General features: G+C 36.0%; 1 protein-coding gene across 2 annotated transcripts in view; it reads left to right on the plus strand.

The window, feature by feature from the left end:
* The first annotated feature begins 2,679 nt into the window (after positions 1-2,679).
* The window catches only part of LOC149797116 (uncharacterized), a 74,715-nt gene continuing 57,670 nt past the window's right edge, over positions 2,680-19,724 (plus strand). The window contains exons 1-3 of one of the 2 annotated variants that reach the window (XM_089961790.1): positions 2,680-2,910; positions 11,433-11,495; positions 17,872-17,940. In XM_089961790.1, the coding sequence (XP_089817916.1) occupies positions 2,874-2,910; positions 11,433-11,495; positions 17,872-17,940 (169 nt within the window). In that variant the 5' untranslated portion in view covers positions 2,680-2,873. The remainder of the gene's footprint in view (positions 2,911-11,432; positions 11,496-17,871; positions 17,941-19,724) is intronic. The other variant, XM_089961789.1, reaches the window with a different exon arrangement.

The raw sequence follows: 19,724 nt of genomic DNA on the forward strand, positions 1-19,724 counted from the left end.
GTACCGTGACTGATTGACTTTCACACCCTTGTTTCTTCGCTGCCTCTTCTTGTTCCTGTCGTTTTCTTCTTGCCTCTTCTTTTCGCTGTTGTTGAAGAAGAAAAGCTTGTTCTGCTTCCTTTTGCTGCTGCATAAATTTCTCCAATTCTTTTTCTGTCTCTGTTTAAAATTATCCACGTGTGGTAAAGAAGGAGAAGGTACTGGCAAAGGTACTGGTACAGGAACAAATTCTTGCGAGGTAAGAAAATCCACAAAATCCCAATGAAAAGTAGCCTCTTCTGGAAGAAGCTCCGTGTTCACTTGGGTAGTGACTGCTATTTCATCACTTCTCGTCTCCACGACCGATGCAACTCCATTCATTGTCTTCTGAGTTTGCTTCATGATTGAAAACGGTGTCGCATGGACTGACTGCGTACAAACGCTAGCGTCTCTATATAGGGAATGTGACGTCACAGACTGCTCTCTTCTAATTGGACGTGGGGTGACTGAATTTTGTAACGCGTGTTTGGATTGGTCAACCAACTCAATCCGTTTCGATCCTCCCTTCCCCTATATATAACCGCAGTTTGCTGCATTCTTTCACCTGTTCTCGTCAACAACATGTGGACCGACGTAGAATCCTCTATTCTCGTATCTTCAATGGTGCTCCGTACGGACTTACCCATGTATGTTAGATCATCGTGGGTCATTATTAGGATGATAGATACAAGCGTTTGGAAAAGAAGAATTTATGTGGAGAGACAAGGCTGTTTAAAGAAAGTGATGATCTGCGGACCAGAAGTCAGACAAAGTTTGAGGAAAAGATGAAGACCAATGTCATGCCCTCTGTTTTAACGGAATCATGTGAACATAAAAACAATGGCCCTTTTCAGGGCCCCTCATACGTCTCGAAGAGACATGACTTTCTTGCCTCACATTTTGTTTAATCTGTGGTATCAGTGTTTGTCTCTTGCCTGTTGTCTGTGTTATCTCCATCTCCCCTATTCATTTTCTCTTGACGCTATACAGGCCCACGATATATTCCGATGTTAAATTTCCCTTGTCGCTATGCAGGCCCATACTCTTGTCGCTAGACAGGCTCATTCCTTTTTGTCGCTTTTCAGACCCATCCAAGTTAAAATTCCCATGTTAAATTCCCCTTGACGCTATAGTGGATATACCCTGTTTGACATGTTAATTCCCCTTGTTGCTCTACAGGCCCATCCATGTTCATTCCCCTTGTCGCTCTACAGGCCCATCCATGTTTAAATTCCCCATGTTCAATTCCCCTTGTCGCTATATTCGATATGCGGGTTCTGTAATGTTAATTCCCCTTGTCGATATACCGCCCCACTATACTATCAGAGCCTCATGTCTCCTGGATCAAATGAGGAAAGAAATAATCGCACTGCAGGAAATTGCCATTTGACTGTATTCCCTTTATAAGTTGTCCAACGTATTACTCAACGTTAGGTTATAAGTTATACAATTTCGTTTGTAAAAGCGAAGCTGGAAAGAAACAAAGAAAACTACTTGTTACCTGTCCCAGCTATCTCTCAGAAATTGAAACATTCTAGTCATCGATGTATATTAGAGAATCGTAATGAAATTCTTGCACACCTCAGTCATATAATATCGTAGTAGTTGCAAACATTACAACGAATGCATCACAAGTGATCTTGTTTTGGTTGACCAGAGTGACTAATGTTCAATGGGCAACAACCCTTGCACAAATTATAGGGCCTGAAGAAGAAAATAGGGAAAATTGACCTTTACCAGCATGTATCTACATCCCGGATAACCTGAGCGTACCACTGGCACAGTCCATGGATCCGCAATGTGTACGGTTATCTCCGATGATGAAATATAAAGACCGAGTTGTTCACCTCATATGAATGAAGAGATCACATCCAGATGTCAAGATGCAACACTGTTTCAAAAGCAGAAGATATCAGAGCTATATCTCGCTTTAATGTAGATTAACATATTTAAAACAGGATGATAATAAACTGACATTTAAAAGATTTCTTTAATATTCACCTCGACCCCTAAAAACAAAGATGTTGATATCATAACACACATATGTTCACACATAGAAATAAAACAGTAAATCATTATTTTTTTCTCCACGTACAACTAGATATAAATTCAATTCGCCCATATCAACAAGCTCGAGTAATACAGTATTTGCTAGTACACTTTAGCTGGATAGAAGCTGGAGAGGGCTAATTACTCGGGAATAAGAAATATGTATTCAACTTCCATAGTTTAGATTAAGAACTATTGAACCAATTATTGCTGTCATATTCTGTCGAATGTTAAAATTTATTATATGAAATCAGAAAAGTATCCAGATTGTTTTACTTACCTATCTATCAGTTTTACCCTAACAGTTTTAAAAATAATTCGCATTATATGCACGAGACCACCAACGGACTAGTTCCTGACAGATTTATGGTGTAACAGTTACAATGGGAATTTAAGCTATGGTATATCGCAACCTAGATCAGCAAGGATTAAAAACGCACTACACTTCCATAAAAAGGTCGGTAAAAAAGAAAATCGTACACTTTAGTTTCGAAAAGAAGTAATTGCTTTGCACAGCTGATATTGTATTCTTTATTTAGTTCATATGTATTCGGTATTTCCTGCTTTGAAGTGGTTTGTAGTTTGTTTTTTTTTTTTTATTTCGTTCTTTCTGTCTTCCTTTTCATCGTATATGGTGTTAATATCGAAGTCTTATCATTTCATACGCATTCATATTTAGGTCATACCTGGTAGATTTCTTTATAGGTTGATCTCCTACATCATATTAATTGCACCAATCGCTAAGGACTTCTCAGTAAAGTGGGGTTGCAATAGAAAGATAGAGATAGATCAAAACATTAACTAGCATGGCTGAAAGAGGTGACAGAGAACATGCTCTAGGAGGTAAGTGCAAACTTTATGTGACTACGCTATTTTAATTTCTCTTTTATTTGGATGCATAGCGATGGTTCTTAAACAGTTTCAAGTCAACATTGGTTTATTCTTTGGTGATTTATGTCATACTATAGATAATGCACAAAACAGTCAAGGTATACGTCCACGTCAAGCGTTTATACCAAGGAAACGTATGACAGTGACAGTCACAGGGCAAACGAGTGACGCAGCTTATTCGAGTGATCCGTGTCTGGGGTGTCAAAGTGTACTTCGTTCTGTATATTATTAGTAACTGTCGGTGTGTAAGGGTGCCAGGTACCGTGTAACCAGATTCGCTTCATTACGTTTGTAATTAGTGGATCAATAGTATCTCAACGCAAAGTTGTAAAGGAGCCATAAATACTTAATTTTGTGTGACTTTAATCAAGAATATGAGTATATGGCTTCTAGTACAGGTGATTTGTAGCCAGAAAAAATAAAAGAATGCCGCAGACTCCGAAATACAATATGCATCATTCATCGCAAAAATTTGTAGTAAGTGGGAAGAAGAAGAAAAACTAAAACCTACAAACATTACACTTGGTGTATTATATATACAGGTATTATGCTATCCACTGGCAGAAAACAATAAATGAAATTATAAAAAACATGTTTTAATCAATTTCAGGTGTTTGCTAGGATGAAAGACTTTGCAGATCATATTTTCTGGGGATCATTGTTAAATTCTCTTTATCCTATTGCTAAAATGTGCTTGCTGAAGAGCTGAAAATCGATTCTTACTTACATATGTTAAATGATTTTTTAACCGAATTTGGTACTATCGCTATTTGTAACGAGATGTTATTACCACATAACACAACTACCATCACCAATAATAATAATAATAATAATAATAATACTTTTTCACATTATATATATATATATATATATATATATATATATATATATATATATATATATATATATATATATATGAAACGAAGCTATTCGCACACATGTCCATAACAACGGATTATTTCAAAGCACATTTTCAAAAGATATATTTTTGCATGTAAAATTTATAAATGGTTTTGAATTGTTTGCTTTTAATACGAAATAAATGTAGAAAATAACATTACGTTTTAAAGCAGATGTAGAATTTTATAATCGCATAGTGCATGATATTATCTATAAACACTGATACATTACATGACTAATTTTTTTAATGGCCAATATTGTATATATTGTACATTTTCTAAAGTTAGAGACTGCTTGTGAGTAGCCTTATGCCAATAGTATATTGAATAATAATAATAATAATAATAATAATAATAATAATATGCCTATGCATTCACGTGCTAGTTTATTTTGCGCTAAGAAAAATGGGCATATGAACGTGTCGAAAGAGATGGAGATGCCAATGAAGGCTTATCACCTGGAGAGAGAGAGAGAGAGAGAGAGAGAGAGAGAGAGAGAGAGAGAGAGAGAGAATATCAGTTAATAAGTTATCGCGTTATATTTCCATTCCATACCTTGTAATAATCATTCAAATCAATCAATCATTGCAAATAGAGATAACTTTCATGGAAAAGCATCTGATCAACGTTTTCTGTTCAATTGGAAATTCCAATTTATTTTCAAGATAATATATATCCGTCTACAGCACCCTATTGGAAGTATAAAACCCACACAAATTTAAATGAATGAATAAATTAGTGAATGAAGTATTTAAACTGATGAGTTCATTTTCTTCTGGAAATGTAGTAGGGATGTCAAGTAAGCGGAATATACTTGATCAACTTAGGTAAAATGTTCAAGACTATCGCCTCGATAGTTTATGCATTGTTTGCAGCAATCCTTGCTGTATACATTAAATATACTACAATCATATAGAGACTTATCATATTGATGCTGTGGAACCAAAGGTAATGATCAATCAAACACATGATTTCAACTTGATTTCTAAATACTTGTATTAATTCCAGTTCCCTTCACGCCATTGTTATTTAACTTCATGCTAGTGATCTGTATGGGTAGGCTCAGCTGTATATTGATTTGTGGACTAAAGGTAAAATAGCACGATCACTACAATGCAAATTCTATTTATGCCTCTACGGGAAGGATCTGGTTTCTTGCATGCTATCGCGAAACAAATCGTTCCACGAACTATGCTTTTGAAAGTTCATAATCAGTACTGCAATTACATATAAACCTTTATATCTGGTTTTTCCATATTTTGTCCTAATGGCAAAAAGTGAAGAATAATCTGAAAAGATTAATCATTAAAATTCTTAACAACTTTGGATAACTCCGTAATGCAGAACAGAAACTCCTTCTGTATGTTCAATAATAGATTATTGTTTCCTTTCTATAAAGGTACACTAAATGAGAGCCATAAATACGTCTCGCAATATGTTATATCAGCAATTACATATTTTGACTGTATTGACACTCATCAAAAAATATTCCTTTCTTTCTCGCCGAGTTCCCTTTTATTGACTTTGTTTTAGGGACTTTGAAACAGAGTCCAAAACTTGTCAGGATGAAAAATCTTCTTTACACTAAATATATTTATACGAACGTATCAGAAGAAGTTCATTATTTGAACAGTCTTGATGAATATTTTTCAATCGTATGTTTCGATAAATGCGTTTAAATTCTAACATATACACGGTACGTTATAAATTCCCACGTTTTAAATAACGTTTACAAAAATAACTCCCTAAAAATGTAATCATGGCATACTTTTGCCATAAATTAATTAGCAAACATCTCAAAAATCCCATGCAAGATAGATCATGAGACAATGCTTCGTCCGGGTGATCTCCGTTGTCAGAAATGTCAACAACAAAAAAGCGGATATTTCGCAACATACAGAACTCATGCTAGATGTCAAGATGAGTGGATTATGATATAACATTGCACTGTTTAGATGGGTTGTTAATATGGACAAAGAATTTATTTATGTAAGAATAAATAAATTTCAGTGCATTTTATATCCAGTTTGCGGCTTCCTTTCATGGGGCCTCTGAATTTCTGCACTCCCAACAAATGCTTGTATAAAAAAAAGCTTAATTAACCAAAAATTTCACCGAAAAAATAAAAAGCCATATGGTATGTTTTTGCAGCCAATAAGGAAAAACAATCCAAGTTTGCCACATTAGTGAAGATCTACGCGATCCCAGAATATACTTTTCATGCGTTTTTTTTTTTGGTACTTTTTAGATGAAAAAGAAAATATTTTTTTCTGTACTGGAAAAATACATCTCTTATTCCAGGAACCAAGCCACAATCATCTTATATTATTCATACGCGACCTCTTTCCAAAAATGATAACAAACGTTTCACGGTTTTCTTCGAACTTTTAAAGTATTTTTTGTGCACAAGAAAAATGCATGTATATGAAATTTTGGGAGCCATGCCACGACCGTGTTATATCAGAATTTGTGTTATAACGGAGCGCGCTATTGTTGGGTCACACTGTATTGATAATTCTATCCTATAGAAAGCATATTACACTAAAAGTGTTCACCCAGGAAGTTACTCTGGAGGTAAGATACCCCAAAAATGATTATACTGATAATTCTAACCTGGATAAAGTAAATCTACCTCAAAGAGCTGACCAGATCAGGTTCTATCTATCATCCGGACTGGACAACTCAAGCTCCAACTGTCATCCTGACTGGACTAATCAAGCTCAGTCTGTCATCCTTACTGGACAAATTAAGCTCTGTCTATCCTTACTGGACAAATCAGGCTCAATCTGTCATCCTGACTGGACAAATCAAGCTCCAACTGTCATTCTGAGTGGACAAATCAAGCTCTATCTGTCATCCTTACTGGACAAATGAAGTTCTATCTGTCATCCTAACTGGACAAAGCGAACTCTATATGTCATCCGGACTAGACAGGTCAAGGTCTACCTGTCATCCTTACTGGACAAATCAAGCTCGATCTGTTATCCTTACTGGACAAATCAAGATCTTTCTGTCATCCTGACTGGACAAATCGAGCTCTATCTGTCCTTCTGACTGAAATGACAATAAACTTGCGTGGATTAAGAAACTATAATGGCAACGTATAGAACAAGCTACAATGGGTTTGTGGGAAAGGTTCTATATCATAAGTGACAACTGTAAATTTATCAGTTGTATGGAGATAACATTCGTTTATTCAGCTCTTATATTTCTGCTAAATTAAATGTTGTTATGATAAAATATACTAGACGCAATGTGATAATAAACCCTACAATTATCTCTGATCTAAAGACCTGAATCTATCTATTTTTTTTAGCTGTGGTACAACTATACTACACACACACACTATCGTTTGAAATAATTGATAAAAGAATAAGTGACCATGATTGTCCTAATCGACTTTAACACAACTAATTTGATATATTTTCTCCACATTTATTTCCACTGTGTGAGAATCAATATAAATCATATGTTAATATAAAATACCTTCAAAGATAACTTCATGTTGATGTTCTTGTGATAGTTTCACCGCTATGTCCTTGAGCGCATGGACTTTGAACAAAGCAGCTTGCAATGAAATACATATTTCACATCCGGTTTATCACCAAGTCTTTATTACTCACTGTGCACTGTCGCCGAAAGACACACACAGACACAGAGACACACACACACAAGCACAGAAAACCACACCTAAAGCACATATTCTAAAGAATAGACAATTGCCTTTTAAATCCATACCAAGAATTCATAAATCTTAACTCTTGCATCACTCAAAAAGGAGACAACAAAAAATGCTCTAATCATAGACCGAGACTACATTCGTGGTACTGAATTGTAATTAATAATTGTTATCTGATTCCTAACAGGCAAACTTATTTATGCCAATTTTAAACAAGAGTTCATATGTGCATGCCACGCCTATTTCAACTTTAAAAAAGAAGTCGTTTTGAGTTTTCTAGCAAACAAGATATGTTACAGCTCTCAGAAGGTGTGTACTGCCGGTGTTCCACAAGATGCAAGTTTTTTCCCAAGTGCCCTTGAAAAACCAAAACTAAATTTGCTATATCTTCCTTAGTTGTGGGAACTTTTCAATGCATTAAATCCTTAATCGTAATACAAGGAAAGGCTTGTCTGCAAATATGTTTGAAATATTAAATCATTGGTAAATTCAATTTTAATGGAAATTTAAATAAACATTTAAATTTAAGAAATTAAATTTAATGAAAAATTAAATATTCAAACAAGTTTTAAAATTAAACGTCTTAAAGTTTAGACAGTTAAGTTGACTAATGAATACTAATCAAAATAAATGGTATCTTTGTTCTGTACAAGTGGCAACATTTTTCTCAGGGGTAGTGAAGCAGGATAGTACGCAATGTTTTTTGCAACAAATTGCAATATGCCTGTCCAAATGCACATAGGTGTACACACTAAAGAAACAATGACATATTTTATGTTCCGAATTTATTGTGCCAGGTACTAAGGAAGGTGTTCATATAAAGAATAGTGCACTTAAATTAAAATATTGTATGTGACCAGTACCATGTTTTACAATGCAAATGCGCCCCATTTGAAGAATTGACCATGTGATAGGACAATACAGTCCGAGGGAGGCTCTAGCTTATTGAACAATAGTGCTACTCTCTCTCATGATGACCTAAGTCATGTATTATAGGTGTTTTATATCAGTGTGGTGATGCGAACTAATCTAGATCATTTATAGCGGTACATTACACATGTCCTTATGAAACCTTCATATCATCACCTGACTACTGGAGAGCTTCCAAAATAATCCAACTCTAACAATCTGTTCCAGATACCAGACTAGACTTGAATAGATATAGCATGTGTCATTTAATTCTAGAAAACAGTAATAGGTAGGTAAATGAATTTAAAATGTGTTTGATACTGAGATTTGAAAATGACATTAAGGTTACAAGCACGCGGAAAATATTAAACTAAGCATAGTGAGATTCATAAATATGAATAAATGGGATGTATGAAAATGATGTGTTCAACCCACAAAATAAATGAGGTATCTAGAAGTATATTTAGCCATGTACACCCTAAATAACTAATCAAGTAGACTATGTATCATCACGTATTAGGCAATATGGGGAGGTGCAAATATTAGTGCATGCCAGTATATAAGAACGTCAAGTGACAATGTACTAAATTAAAATATATTGCTATAAGCAACCTTATTCATAATGGAAAGAAAAAGTTTGTATATTTTAAGAGAATGTAGACAAATGTGGCCACAAAGAACAAACATAGGTACCAATTGATCCTATATCAAAAACTAAATATGAAATTCTGATTAACAAAACTTGTTACCAAACATGGACATATGCATATGTGGGACATGTACAATGTACTTGTGAAGATCAAAGATGGAAATATAATTCAAATGATCCATTTAAACAGTTTTCTTGCATTTGTAAGAGTGTTGGTTAACAATTATTTAGCTGAATGAGTCGTTGGTATGTGATATCAGCCGATACTATAATACCGCACTCTGCTAAAGTACTAAATTAAAATATGTTACCATAAATAAGCATATTCATGATGAAAATAACGATGTGTGATATTTTTAGTGCACAAAGCCAGATGTATGCCTTACAGAATTACTATTGGTACAGTGACAGCCTAAATGATGTACTGAATGTGAACGTTTGATCTAAGACATTCTAAAATATATGGATATTTGCTCACGCAGGCTATGTAACCATGTTAAGATCAGTTGTACAAAATAAAATTCAAACAATATGTTTCAATATTTCTCGTGTAATCTGTAGAGTGTCGGTTAATGATTATTAGTAATTAATAATGCATACAATACAATGGTTCATTAGAATTTCCATAATATCAGCTTAAGCCACAATCCCGCACTACAATACCTTAACCAAACTGAACAATAAAATGGAATGCATTTTGTGTTCAACTTACATAATTTTGCTGCTGTCTTACATCCAAGGGTACATATAAAAATATATTTTATTTCTAAGAACTATATGTTGTTCTTTGACATTTTGACATGATTTAGTAGACAACTTAAGTAGGTTTTCATATAAAGTTTTCATCTCTGTCCTCCCATCAAATACCGTACACATAAACAATTCCTGAACGCTATACCAGCATATACGTGTTACTCATAAAGTCACTCTATCATAAACAAGTAAATTAACCGAATGGACCCATAATAAATAGTATGAATGATCCAAAAGCACTACACCAATTTAAATTGTTTTCAACGAAGGTATCATTTTGACTTACAAAGATATTTTCTCTGAGAAAATTTGACGAGATTCCTTTGTAAGAGAGTTAGTTCTCTGCCAAAATCGTAATAAAATTTACTCTGCAAGAGAGGGGGGCACAAAGTGATACGTGGGTAACAGTATATATATTACTTATGTAAATCGTAAAGTAACAACCAATATTAAATAAACGTTTTTTGTTCATTTGCACAAAACAGATCTCAAGATTTTACATCTATAATATAAACAAAATCTCGTAAACAAGAAAAAAGTGAGATGCCACAGCCTGGCAATGTAGTTGTGTTAAAAATGTAAATTGTGCTGTTATTTGTATTCCTTTTTTTTTTTGGCAATGATCTACATCTTCCTAATATGAATAAATATAGATTTTCATACACATTTATTTACTGTATATTACATGACAACCATTATAGTTCATCAAGATAGTTACCGTTGAAAAATATTTTTTTGAAACACATTGAAGATTTAAGGATTAAATAATTGGTTTATTCTCCAATTTACATCGTACCCTTCTTCTTTCCTGATAATATCCTATAGCAAACGAAGGACCGAATAAAAAATGTTTGAAATAAATAAATAAATAAATAAATAAATAAGTAAATAAATAAAGATAAGATATTTAACAGTTTCGTGAATGAGATGTTTAAGAATAGAATGTAAATGGATGATGAATTAATCGGTCAGATTTTAATGCCCATAATGTCCAAAAATGGATTTTGTATAACGATGAGCATAAAATTGAAGAGCTATAGGAAATATATATCGGTCCTGACTGGAAATAATTAGGCATTGGGATATTAAAAAATGATCTAAAAAGAATAAATGTATGCAATTTATAAACAAATGATTGACATATGCACTTATCACCAGGTACGTTAAATGCATATAACAGAGTTAAGAAATATGACTGATACATAAATTTATCTCCAAGGATGATAAAAGTATAGAATTTACAGACAAATATGAATCAGCTGTGGTTTATCGACAAAAACGATGCACATCTAATTTATTCTCACTGATATAGCGATACTGAATGAAGTTTTCACCCATATATATTGATGATCAATTATATTGATTCAAACATGGAACGTATGATTTATACATCTTGTGGTACCCAGTTGACCAGGAAGAAATATTTCCGGTTCCACAGCCCTCGTCGAACGGCCAAGAAGCAATGCATAATGCATATATGTTTTGTTAAACACAATTCAGTGACAAATTTTAGGTAAATGGGAAAATGTAATTAATAAATGATTTAAAATGTACAAGTCATTAAATACTCTTTTCTAACGAACAGAACTACGAACAAAGAATGCAGAACCAGGACTTGGCTTAAACTCCTTGCCATCCGTTGATTTAGGTAAGTACCACGAAAACGAGCTTTTATATGAAGTTTAGCAGATTGGTTATCACGTTACTGGTAACAGCTATTACATTCTAAGACACATGACCTTGCGTGCAATTTTTCTCTATAAACAGTAAGCTATGAATAAGTATTCAACATAATTTATCATCTGACATTTTCATTTACTGTACAGAATGCATCTGATAAAACGATTTGGGTCACATGTTAATGTTCATCACAGCATGTTCCCGTCTTGTTTGTACAAATCAATACATGAATGAATCAGAGAATGAAATAATTAGTTTAAATGTCTCCAGGAAATTAGTGGTAGACATCTACTTTAGACGTTAAAACCTTATTACTTCAGAAGTGTCTGTTCCTACTTATCACAGTGTACATTATGACTCTTGCAATATATCAATCAAATGCTACCATTATCATTATCTTGGAAAGTATCTAGCACAAAGATATTCCCTCGGGTACAGATGGAGAGGTAGTCTGTACAATTATATGGAACTGATCATAACGTAATTTACCATTGGCTTAACATAACACTGATGGTATAAACCATTTGTTAACTTTCGTTTTTCTCCCGTACTATGGACGATGTAGCTTTGTAACATTACATTTCAGTTACAGGGTCCGTTTCTGTTTTCGACCAATTGACTGAGTCCAAGAGAGAATTAAATGTGGTGGGGCAATGGTCAAGATTATTGAAATGAATGCATTGAGCTAGATTTATAAATGCATGTAGTATTTCACGTTGCTGCACTCCAATGTTATCAAACGTCAAGTTAGATCATACATCTTTAAAGGTACCTGCATATTTATTTGAGGGTTGAATGTAAAATTTATGGTTCCTGGAGTATAGATAATATATATCGTTTTGAGGCGAAGAATCACGTTTCCAGAATTTCTTACGACATAATTTGTTTGATGCACTGAACCTTTGCAAAGGCATCACAAGTTCCACGGGTTAATTCATTTCCACTTTTATATTTGACTTGTCACCATCTCATCTTGCTGACGAATACTTCCAGTGAAGAACAGTCTGAACATAATAAACGTCTTACTGATTACGGATAAGACGATATTGTAGCACAGAATCTCTCCCAGGATATATTTACAACTATTGCTTGTCTTCCTTGGTGATTAAGGTATAAAAAAGAACGTCAAAATTATGACGGATGTGTTAAAAGAGGAAATAATAAAATATTGCTGTAGTAACACTAACGAAGAATATCTCATCCGTCTTATTGATGTCAATTCAATTGACATTATGCGGGGATATTAGCAACACGGACCAACGGAGGAAAATTACTTTTATTTTTAAATATATATATATATATATATATATATATATATATATATATATATATATATATATATATATATATATATATTTAAATATAAGTAGCATTAGATGAAAACATTAAAATAAAAGTGAAACCAAAGGAAAACAAACAATTTGCTTACTGGGAAGGTGTAGCTAAAGACTTTTCATCTTGATATATTAGTGAAACCAATTTGAATTCTTCATCGTGTAGAATAGTTTTAAATAATATTGTAGGCAAGACAAAAACTGTCATGAAAGAGGTACAACAGTGTACGTTACTGATAAAGTAACTGCCATTTGCCTGAATGATACGAACTTTGGCTGACATGAAATATATGTGGACTGAGGTTACTATACCCCAGTAATAAATAGTTGTAACGATAGTGTGTATAGCATACTATTCTCATACTAATTTCTTTAAAAGCTTTTAACCTTCTACTGAGATAAGAAGCGACACCTTTAAACATAATATTTTGTGTGTCTATTTTGTTATTTTATGATGAGATGAAATTGCCAGATAAGTGGAAGTTGTGCATATTCCTTCACTTCTTACATAGGTGACTTACATAATTATACACGTATATTTCTACTTAGTTTTGACGCAAACGTGTCTCAAATATGCGTTTTGTTTTAACATGTGTATAAATGTTTAACACAAATGGTTAATTTATTGTGAGAGAATCAGGATTCCATCCTCGTCACTTTAGTGTACCACAACATCATTAACTGTATGATTATATATATATATATATATATATATATATATATATATATATATATATATAGAGAGAGAGAGAGAGAGAGAGAGAGAGAGAGAGAGAGAGAGACAGACAGACAGACAGACAGACAGACAGGTATACAGACAGACAGACAGAGACAGAGAAACATAGAAAGACAGAGAGAGAAAGTGAGAGTGAAAGAATTGTAACTATACACAAGACAGAAAAGAAAGTGCTATCCCTGGATTCTATAGAAGATTGCTTGATAATAGTACGCAGAAATTATATTTAATACAAATAATATTATCATACAGATTAGATAATTTTTAATTCGTAATCTACGGAGATTCGAACCCAGGTTGGCGGCCAAGCAGCTGTAGTAGTGGAACGCTCATAGAACTCTACAGCTGTGCTATGAAGTTTCTGGCTCACCTGTGCTCGAAGTGGAGTTCTGGCTCATTTTTCATCGAAGGGGTGTTCTGGCCCAATGTATTAGATGGACGCTTGTAGCAGAGTGAATATATTTCCTCCGTGTTATCCCTGGCGTGTAGACAAGCTGTGTCGGAGTGAGAAAAGCGCTAATCCAGAGGAAGAATTAAGAGAGGAGTTGTCTCAGGAGTGGACAAAAAGTGCGAAGGAGTTGTTAGCTTAAGCAAGTTAAGTACCTTAGATGATTTATTGTGAAGAGAGTGAAGATGAGGTAGAGGAGGAGTTGGCGAAGCATAGTAACAGTCATCAGCGTCCAATGCAGCGCTACTGTCAGCAGTATTACAGCAGTACTACATCGAAATCTGTTCATTTGTCGGAGCCCTAGCGAAATTAATTTTAGTATTGGCTGAATAAGGTGACTCGAGTGAAGTTGGTGGATCGCGCACAATTCATAAAATTTGCGTATGTATTTAAGGGTATCTTTGAGAAGATGGATCTTGACGAGCATAATGCAAAATGTAAGACCGAGTTTGGGAAGAGCAGACATTACCTTTTCAATCCTGAAGACTTCCTGGCTTGCTTTCTTGTAATCCCTTTTCGTCAAAATACCCTTGAATGGGTTCTCCTGAAGAATCTTTGAGTGTGTAGGTGACTTGTATGGTTTTTGAACGGTACCGTTTAGTATTGTGTGTATCCTCATTCGAAGGTTGACTTTTGTCTGCTGATTCTGACGCGATCCCCTACTTTTGAATTTGGATCTAACAAATAAGGCCTTTCGGCCTGCAGCAGTCCTAACGGCGCTAGGACGTTAGCGAATAAATTGGGAGCCTTGGTTGAGATGAAGGGAACAATGACGGTTAGAAGGTAGCCTCCATTCCAGTGTCTTCGTTGCTGAGATGTCTTTTTCCTAGGCCTGTCTTTATAAGGATATTCATTTTTCCATTGAGGAGTCCATAGTCATGAATCGGTCTGAGGTGACCAGGGCGTTGCAGGTGTAATCACCACCTGGATCTCCAAAAGTCCATTAGAATTCTATGTCATCAGGAGAGTCTTTGAGACGTTCGGTATATTTGGAGACTTCGAAGTGGATAATGGGATATATGTTAGAAAACCTTCGAACGCAATCTGTTTCTATATCTACGTTTTGATTTTTCTGCGGGGACACCATCAGCGTCATGCAGGCTCGAGAGTAATTTCGTGTACCTACAACGAAGTTTCATTCGAGTTCTCGCTCTTGATATTGTCTGGTGTTAATGGGGCATGAATGCCAGACAGATTGAAATGTTTGAAGATGTGCTTCTTTCCTGTTCGTGCGCTGGTCTTCCTGCTCAACGGCGATGAAGACAAGTCTGGGAAGATCGCTGCCTTGATTGGTGGCAACTCACCACGAGGTGGTCACCTGTTCTCTGGCAAAATGCTGCACGTAGATACGGTCTTGTTCGAAGTGCAGTTTTTTGGTGAATTGGGCTAACGTCGTTTCCAGTTCGAGCATGCGCGTGGCGGAAGATGTGACTTTGGGCATCCTCAGCGACAACCACGTAAAGGTTAAGTTACCATCCGCTGCTGAGGCTGCTCTGTTTATGTATTGAGCGGACGAGTCTCTTTCCAGTATAAGCGTGTGTTTGTCACCTATGAATATGGTACGTATATCTCGACAGACGCTAAATATTCTACTTAGAAACATGCAGATCTAGAGTGCACTATCAGTCAGAGCTCGTCCCACGTTATAGTCTGTAGTGCACAGCTGTGTTAAAAGGAAGAGAAGGGCACCTGTCACCATGGTTGACCCTCCTGCGTTGGCTATCATATAGGCTAAAGTGTACCTCTTGGCTCATGCACCAGCTGTTGTGTAGATTATAGCGTTAGAGGCTTCTCTGTCCGTCGGCTCAGGGGGTTTGGCTGTAACGGCACCTGTATGAAACTCCATGCCAAAGGTCCCTCCTGGGTTGGCATCTCTGAACTCTCATATGTTGGTCGCGCACGATCGCATGTCATCATCGCTGTACATTATCAAGTTCATGATGGTGCGTGCTTGAGTCAAGTAGTCACTGATTTCGTCGACGGTTTGCTTATTCAGTTGATATTCAGCCAACTTGACTAACGACCATCCGTTAACTTGAAGCGTGATTTGGTCATTCGCATGATGGTCACCGCCCACTGCAGTTTGTATTTTGATACTGACCTCCAGAATTGCCTTATGGGAAATCAGGCACAAATCTTCATCGCGCGTCTTTATGTTTCGATGGGTGCTTGAGTTGAGATTGATGAGATTTTTATCAAGATACTCCACGAATTCGTAATCGGTGGTGGAGTCATCCACTGGAGAATCATCGTTAAGAGACCGAAAATCGGGAGTAAATCACAAATACATGATTATATGCTATAATAGTACCATGAAAAACTTACCATAACCATTTTAAGCCTTACCATAACATGATGCTCCTACAACGGGCGTACTCTGTGCTGGCGTCCTGACCTTTCTATTCAGATCCTGTAAAATACTTTCAGATCTCTCGCTGAGGAGTTGATAGGGCCATGATTTTGCTTGCTGATTTTTGTGATACGGCCGTCCCTGCTGCAGAGGCTGCACCGGGGGCCCCGATTAGGCAGCCTCGATTGCGATGAGGGCGGCTTTGGCGGCAATGCCTAGAAGGGCTGCTCGATATCAACCCCCGGATGCCAATGCTTTAATAAGTAGGATGCATTACCAAAAAGTTTGAAAAATACATGTTGTTTTCGATTGGTCTCTTTCGATTCATTGAGTCCTTCCGGTATATGTAGTCGTCGCTAGGAGAACTCGCTCAAATCTTTCCTAAGTTCATGCAACTAAAAGAAGAATTTTAAGATCGTGCTCCGCTTCTGCAACAAAAAGGAATTTATCCCTATGAACACATCAATGCTTGGTCCAGATTCGATGAAACCTCATTACCAGCTCTGGAGACCTTCTATTCTCAGATCTTTCCAGTATCACGTAGGAAGATTATCAGTTTGCGAATAAGATATGGAGCGAGCTCGGATGTCACACTCTAGGAGATTTTCATTACCTGTACATGAAAACAGCCTTGCTTCTACTCATGGATGTCTTCGAAAATTTCAGACACATGTCTCTAGATCATTTTCTGCTCGATCTGCTCTGGTATTTCACCTCATAGGTCTCTCCTGGGAAGATCTTCTCAAGAAGAGTCAAGTGTAAAGTTGAATGTTTCCGAGATCCAGATATGTTCATATTCACTGAAAGCATGATTCGAGGAGACATCTGCACTGTAAGTCAAAACCAAGCTTTCGACAATAACAAATACATGTCCAACTACGATCCCACTCAACCATCTAAATACATCCTCTGCAATTTTGTCAATAATCTCTCTGGTTGGGCCATGTCACATTCTCTTCCCATTGGTGATTTGCACTTTATCACTAGAGAAAAATTCCTCAATGAAAGACAAGCAGGATATCAGGATGACTCATGGGGCTATTTTGCCGAAGTCCATCTGGAGTATCCATCCCATTTCCAAGACGCTCATAACAATTAACCCTTCTGCACTGAGCCACTCCTCATCATACAATCCAGAATCCCCATTCTTCTCTACTACTAATGACACCCATTGTCTTTCCTGCACACACCATCCAATATTCCGCCACGACTAAGCACACATCACCAAAACATGATGATACATAATCGATGTTATGTGCACTCGTGTGTAGCAGACACTCGCATGACAATTTAGTAATATGTTCTCATCTATCTACACCGTCATTCATGATTCTTATAAAATATATCAACGTGTATAGGATAATTTTATAGAGAATTATAAATATGCACCAGACAGAACGGAAAGCGCTATCCCTGGATTATATAGGAGAATGCTTGATAAATCAAATGTTATGTCTTTCTTTCATTCACCCATAGGCACAAGGGGCGATGAATCACGTGATTCCAGTTCCTCTCATAGCATCATGAAGAAAAAAACTGAATTTGGTAAGTAGGATACATTACATTTTTTCCGCATCTCAACCACCCATATTACCGTTTTCAACAAGAGGTCATGCAAAGCATTGTTTTGCCATATCGTATTGAATTTAATCGTAGAGCATGAACTACACTGAATTATCCACTCCGGACATCCGTGGTAGATGTAATTGAAGGTAATAAATTACGAATTGATTAATTTGAACTTCCAATTTCGATACAAATAATGACATTCAGTGATCCGAACAGTGTAGAAAAAAACAAGGATGTATCTGTCTGGGAGCCTGTAATAGATAAACAGTGTAATGTTAATCGAACAATAATTTCGATGAAAAACTCGAATTATAGTGCTTTAGATTATGTCAACAGCAGCTGCCTTAGTAATTAGTGGTTACATACATACATACATACATACATACATACATACATACATACATACATACATACATACATACATACATACATACATACATACAAACATACATACATACATGCATGCATGCATACATACACACACACATACATACATACATACATACATACATACATGCATGCATGCATGCATGCATACATGAATACATACACACACACATACATACATACATTCATACATGCATGCATGCATTCATGCATACATACAGACACACACACACACATACATACATCCATACATATATATATACATACATACATGCATACATACATCCATGCATGCATACACACACACACATACATACATACATACATACATACATACATACATACATACATACATACATACATACATACACATACATACATACATACATACATGCAAGCAGCAGAGGGGGCGAATCGGACATTTTGTCCAATCGTTATTTTGCTTAATTATTACTTTCTGCACTCAACGATCTAGTGTCGTCAGCGCCTGGTAAAAAAAAAACGACGACGTCGTTGGGGGATCGTCGCGTCGTCATTTGGTTTAATTAACACTTTCTGCGCGTCGATCCCCAGCGTCGTCAGCGTCCGGTAAGCACATCGACGACCGCGTCGATGTCATCGCCCCCTCTGCTGCTATGATCTTACAAACAGAGTGATCACTAACTCCTCCTCTTGTAGATCAATTAGGTTATTTGACTGATCGGTAAGTCTAAAATTAATTCTCTTTAAAAACCGATTATGGCATCGCATATAGACCGGATTAATCGGATTCTCAATGATTAAGAATCCGGGAGGGGCTGTTGGTGAAAATGAATAAAGGATATACCCCTGTTGAGCTTGATTTGATTGCTTGGTATCTACCTGGTAACTCCCTTCGATAACATCGCACACTAGATTGATTGCTATCACCGATGCGATATTTACGTTGTACGGGGCAATATGCCTACCACCATCTCCGTTATCGTGTTTGAGGAAATAAGTTGATGGACCGAGAAAATCATTAAGAGACTTTCTTAGTTCTGGCGCGTTGTATCCTGGAAACTTGAAATAGGGTAAATCGGCTTCTGTGATATTATACTCGGTTAGGAATTTTTGTTTATTATCATCGCTGTTAGTGAATATTGTCCCGACGATTCGTTCATTGATATATTCCATGTCTGATATGAGTTGATTTAACACCTCAACGTGTTTTCGTGCTTTTGTTTTCCGTAGTTGTTCTAGTTGCAATTGGTAATTACGATTAATCTCGGCAAAATACCTATTAATATCATTTAAACTAACTGTGACCACGGCGGATGATTCAGGAGTTTCCTTATACGGAAAATACCATTGCATGGTATTCCTGTTTTGAAATATAAACCTACTGGGTAATA

The sequence above is a fragment of the Sinohyriopsis cumingii genome, chromosome 6 (genome assembly GCF_028554795.1).
Source record: "Sinohyriopsis cumingii isolate HCF-2022 chromosome 6, ASM2855479v2, whole genome shotgun sequence".
NCBI lineage: Eukaryota > Metazoa > Mollusca > Bivalvia > Unionida > Unionidae > Sinohyriopsis > Sinohyriopsis cumingii.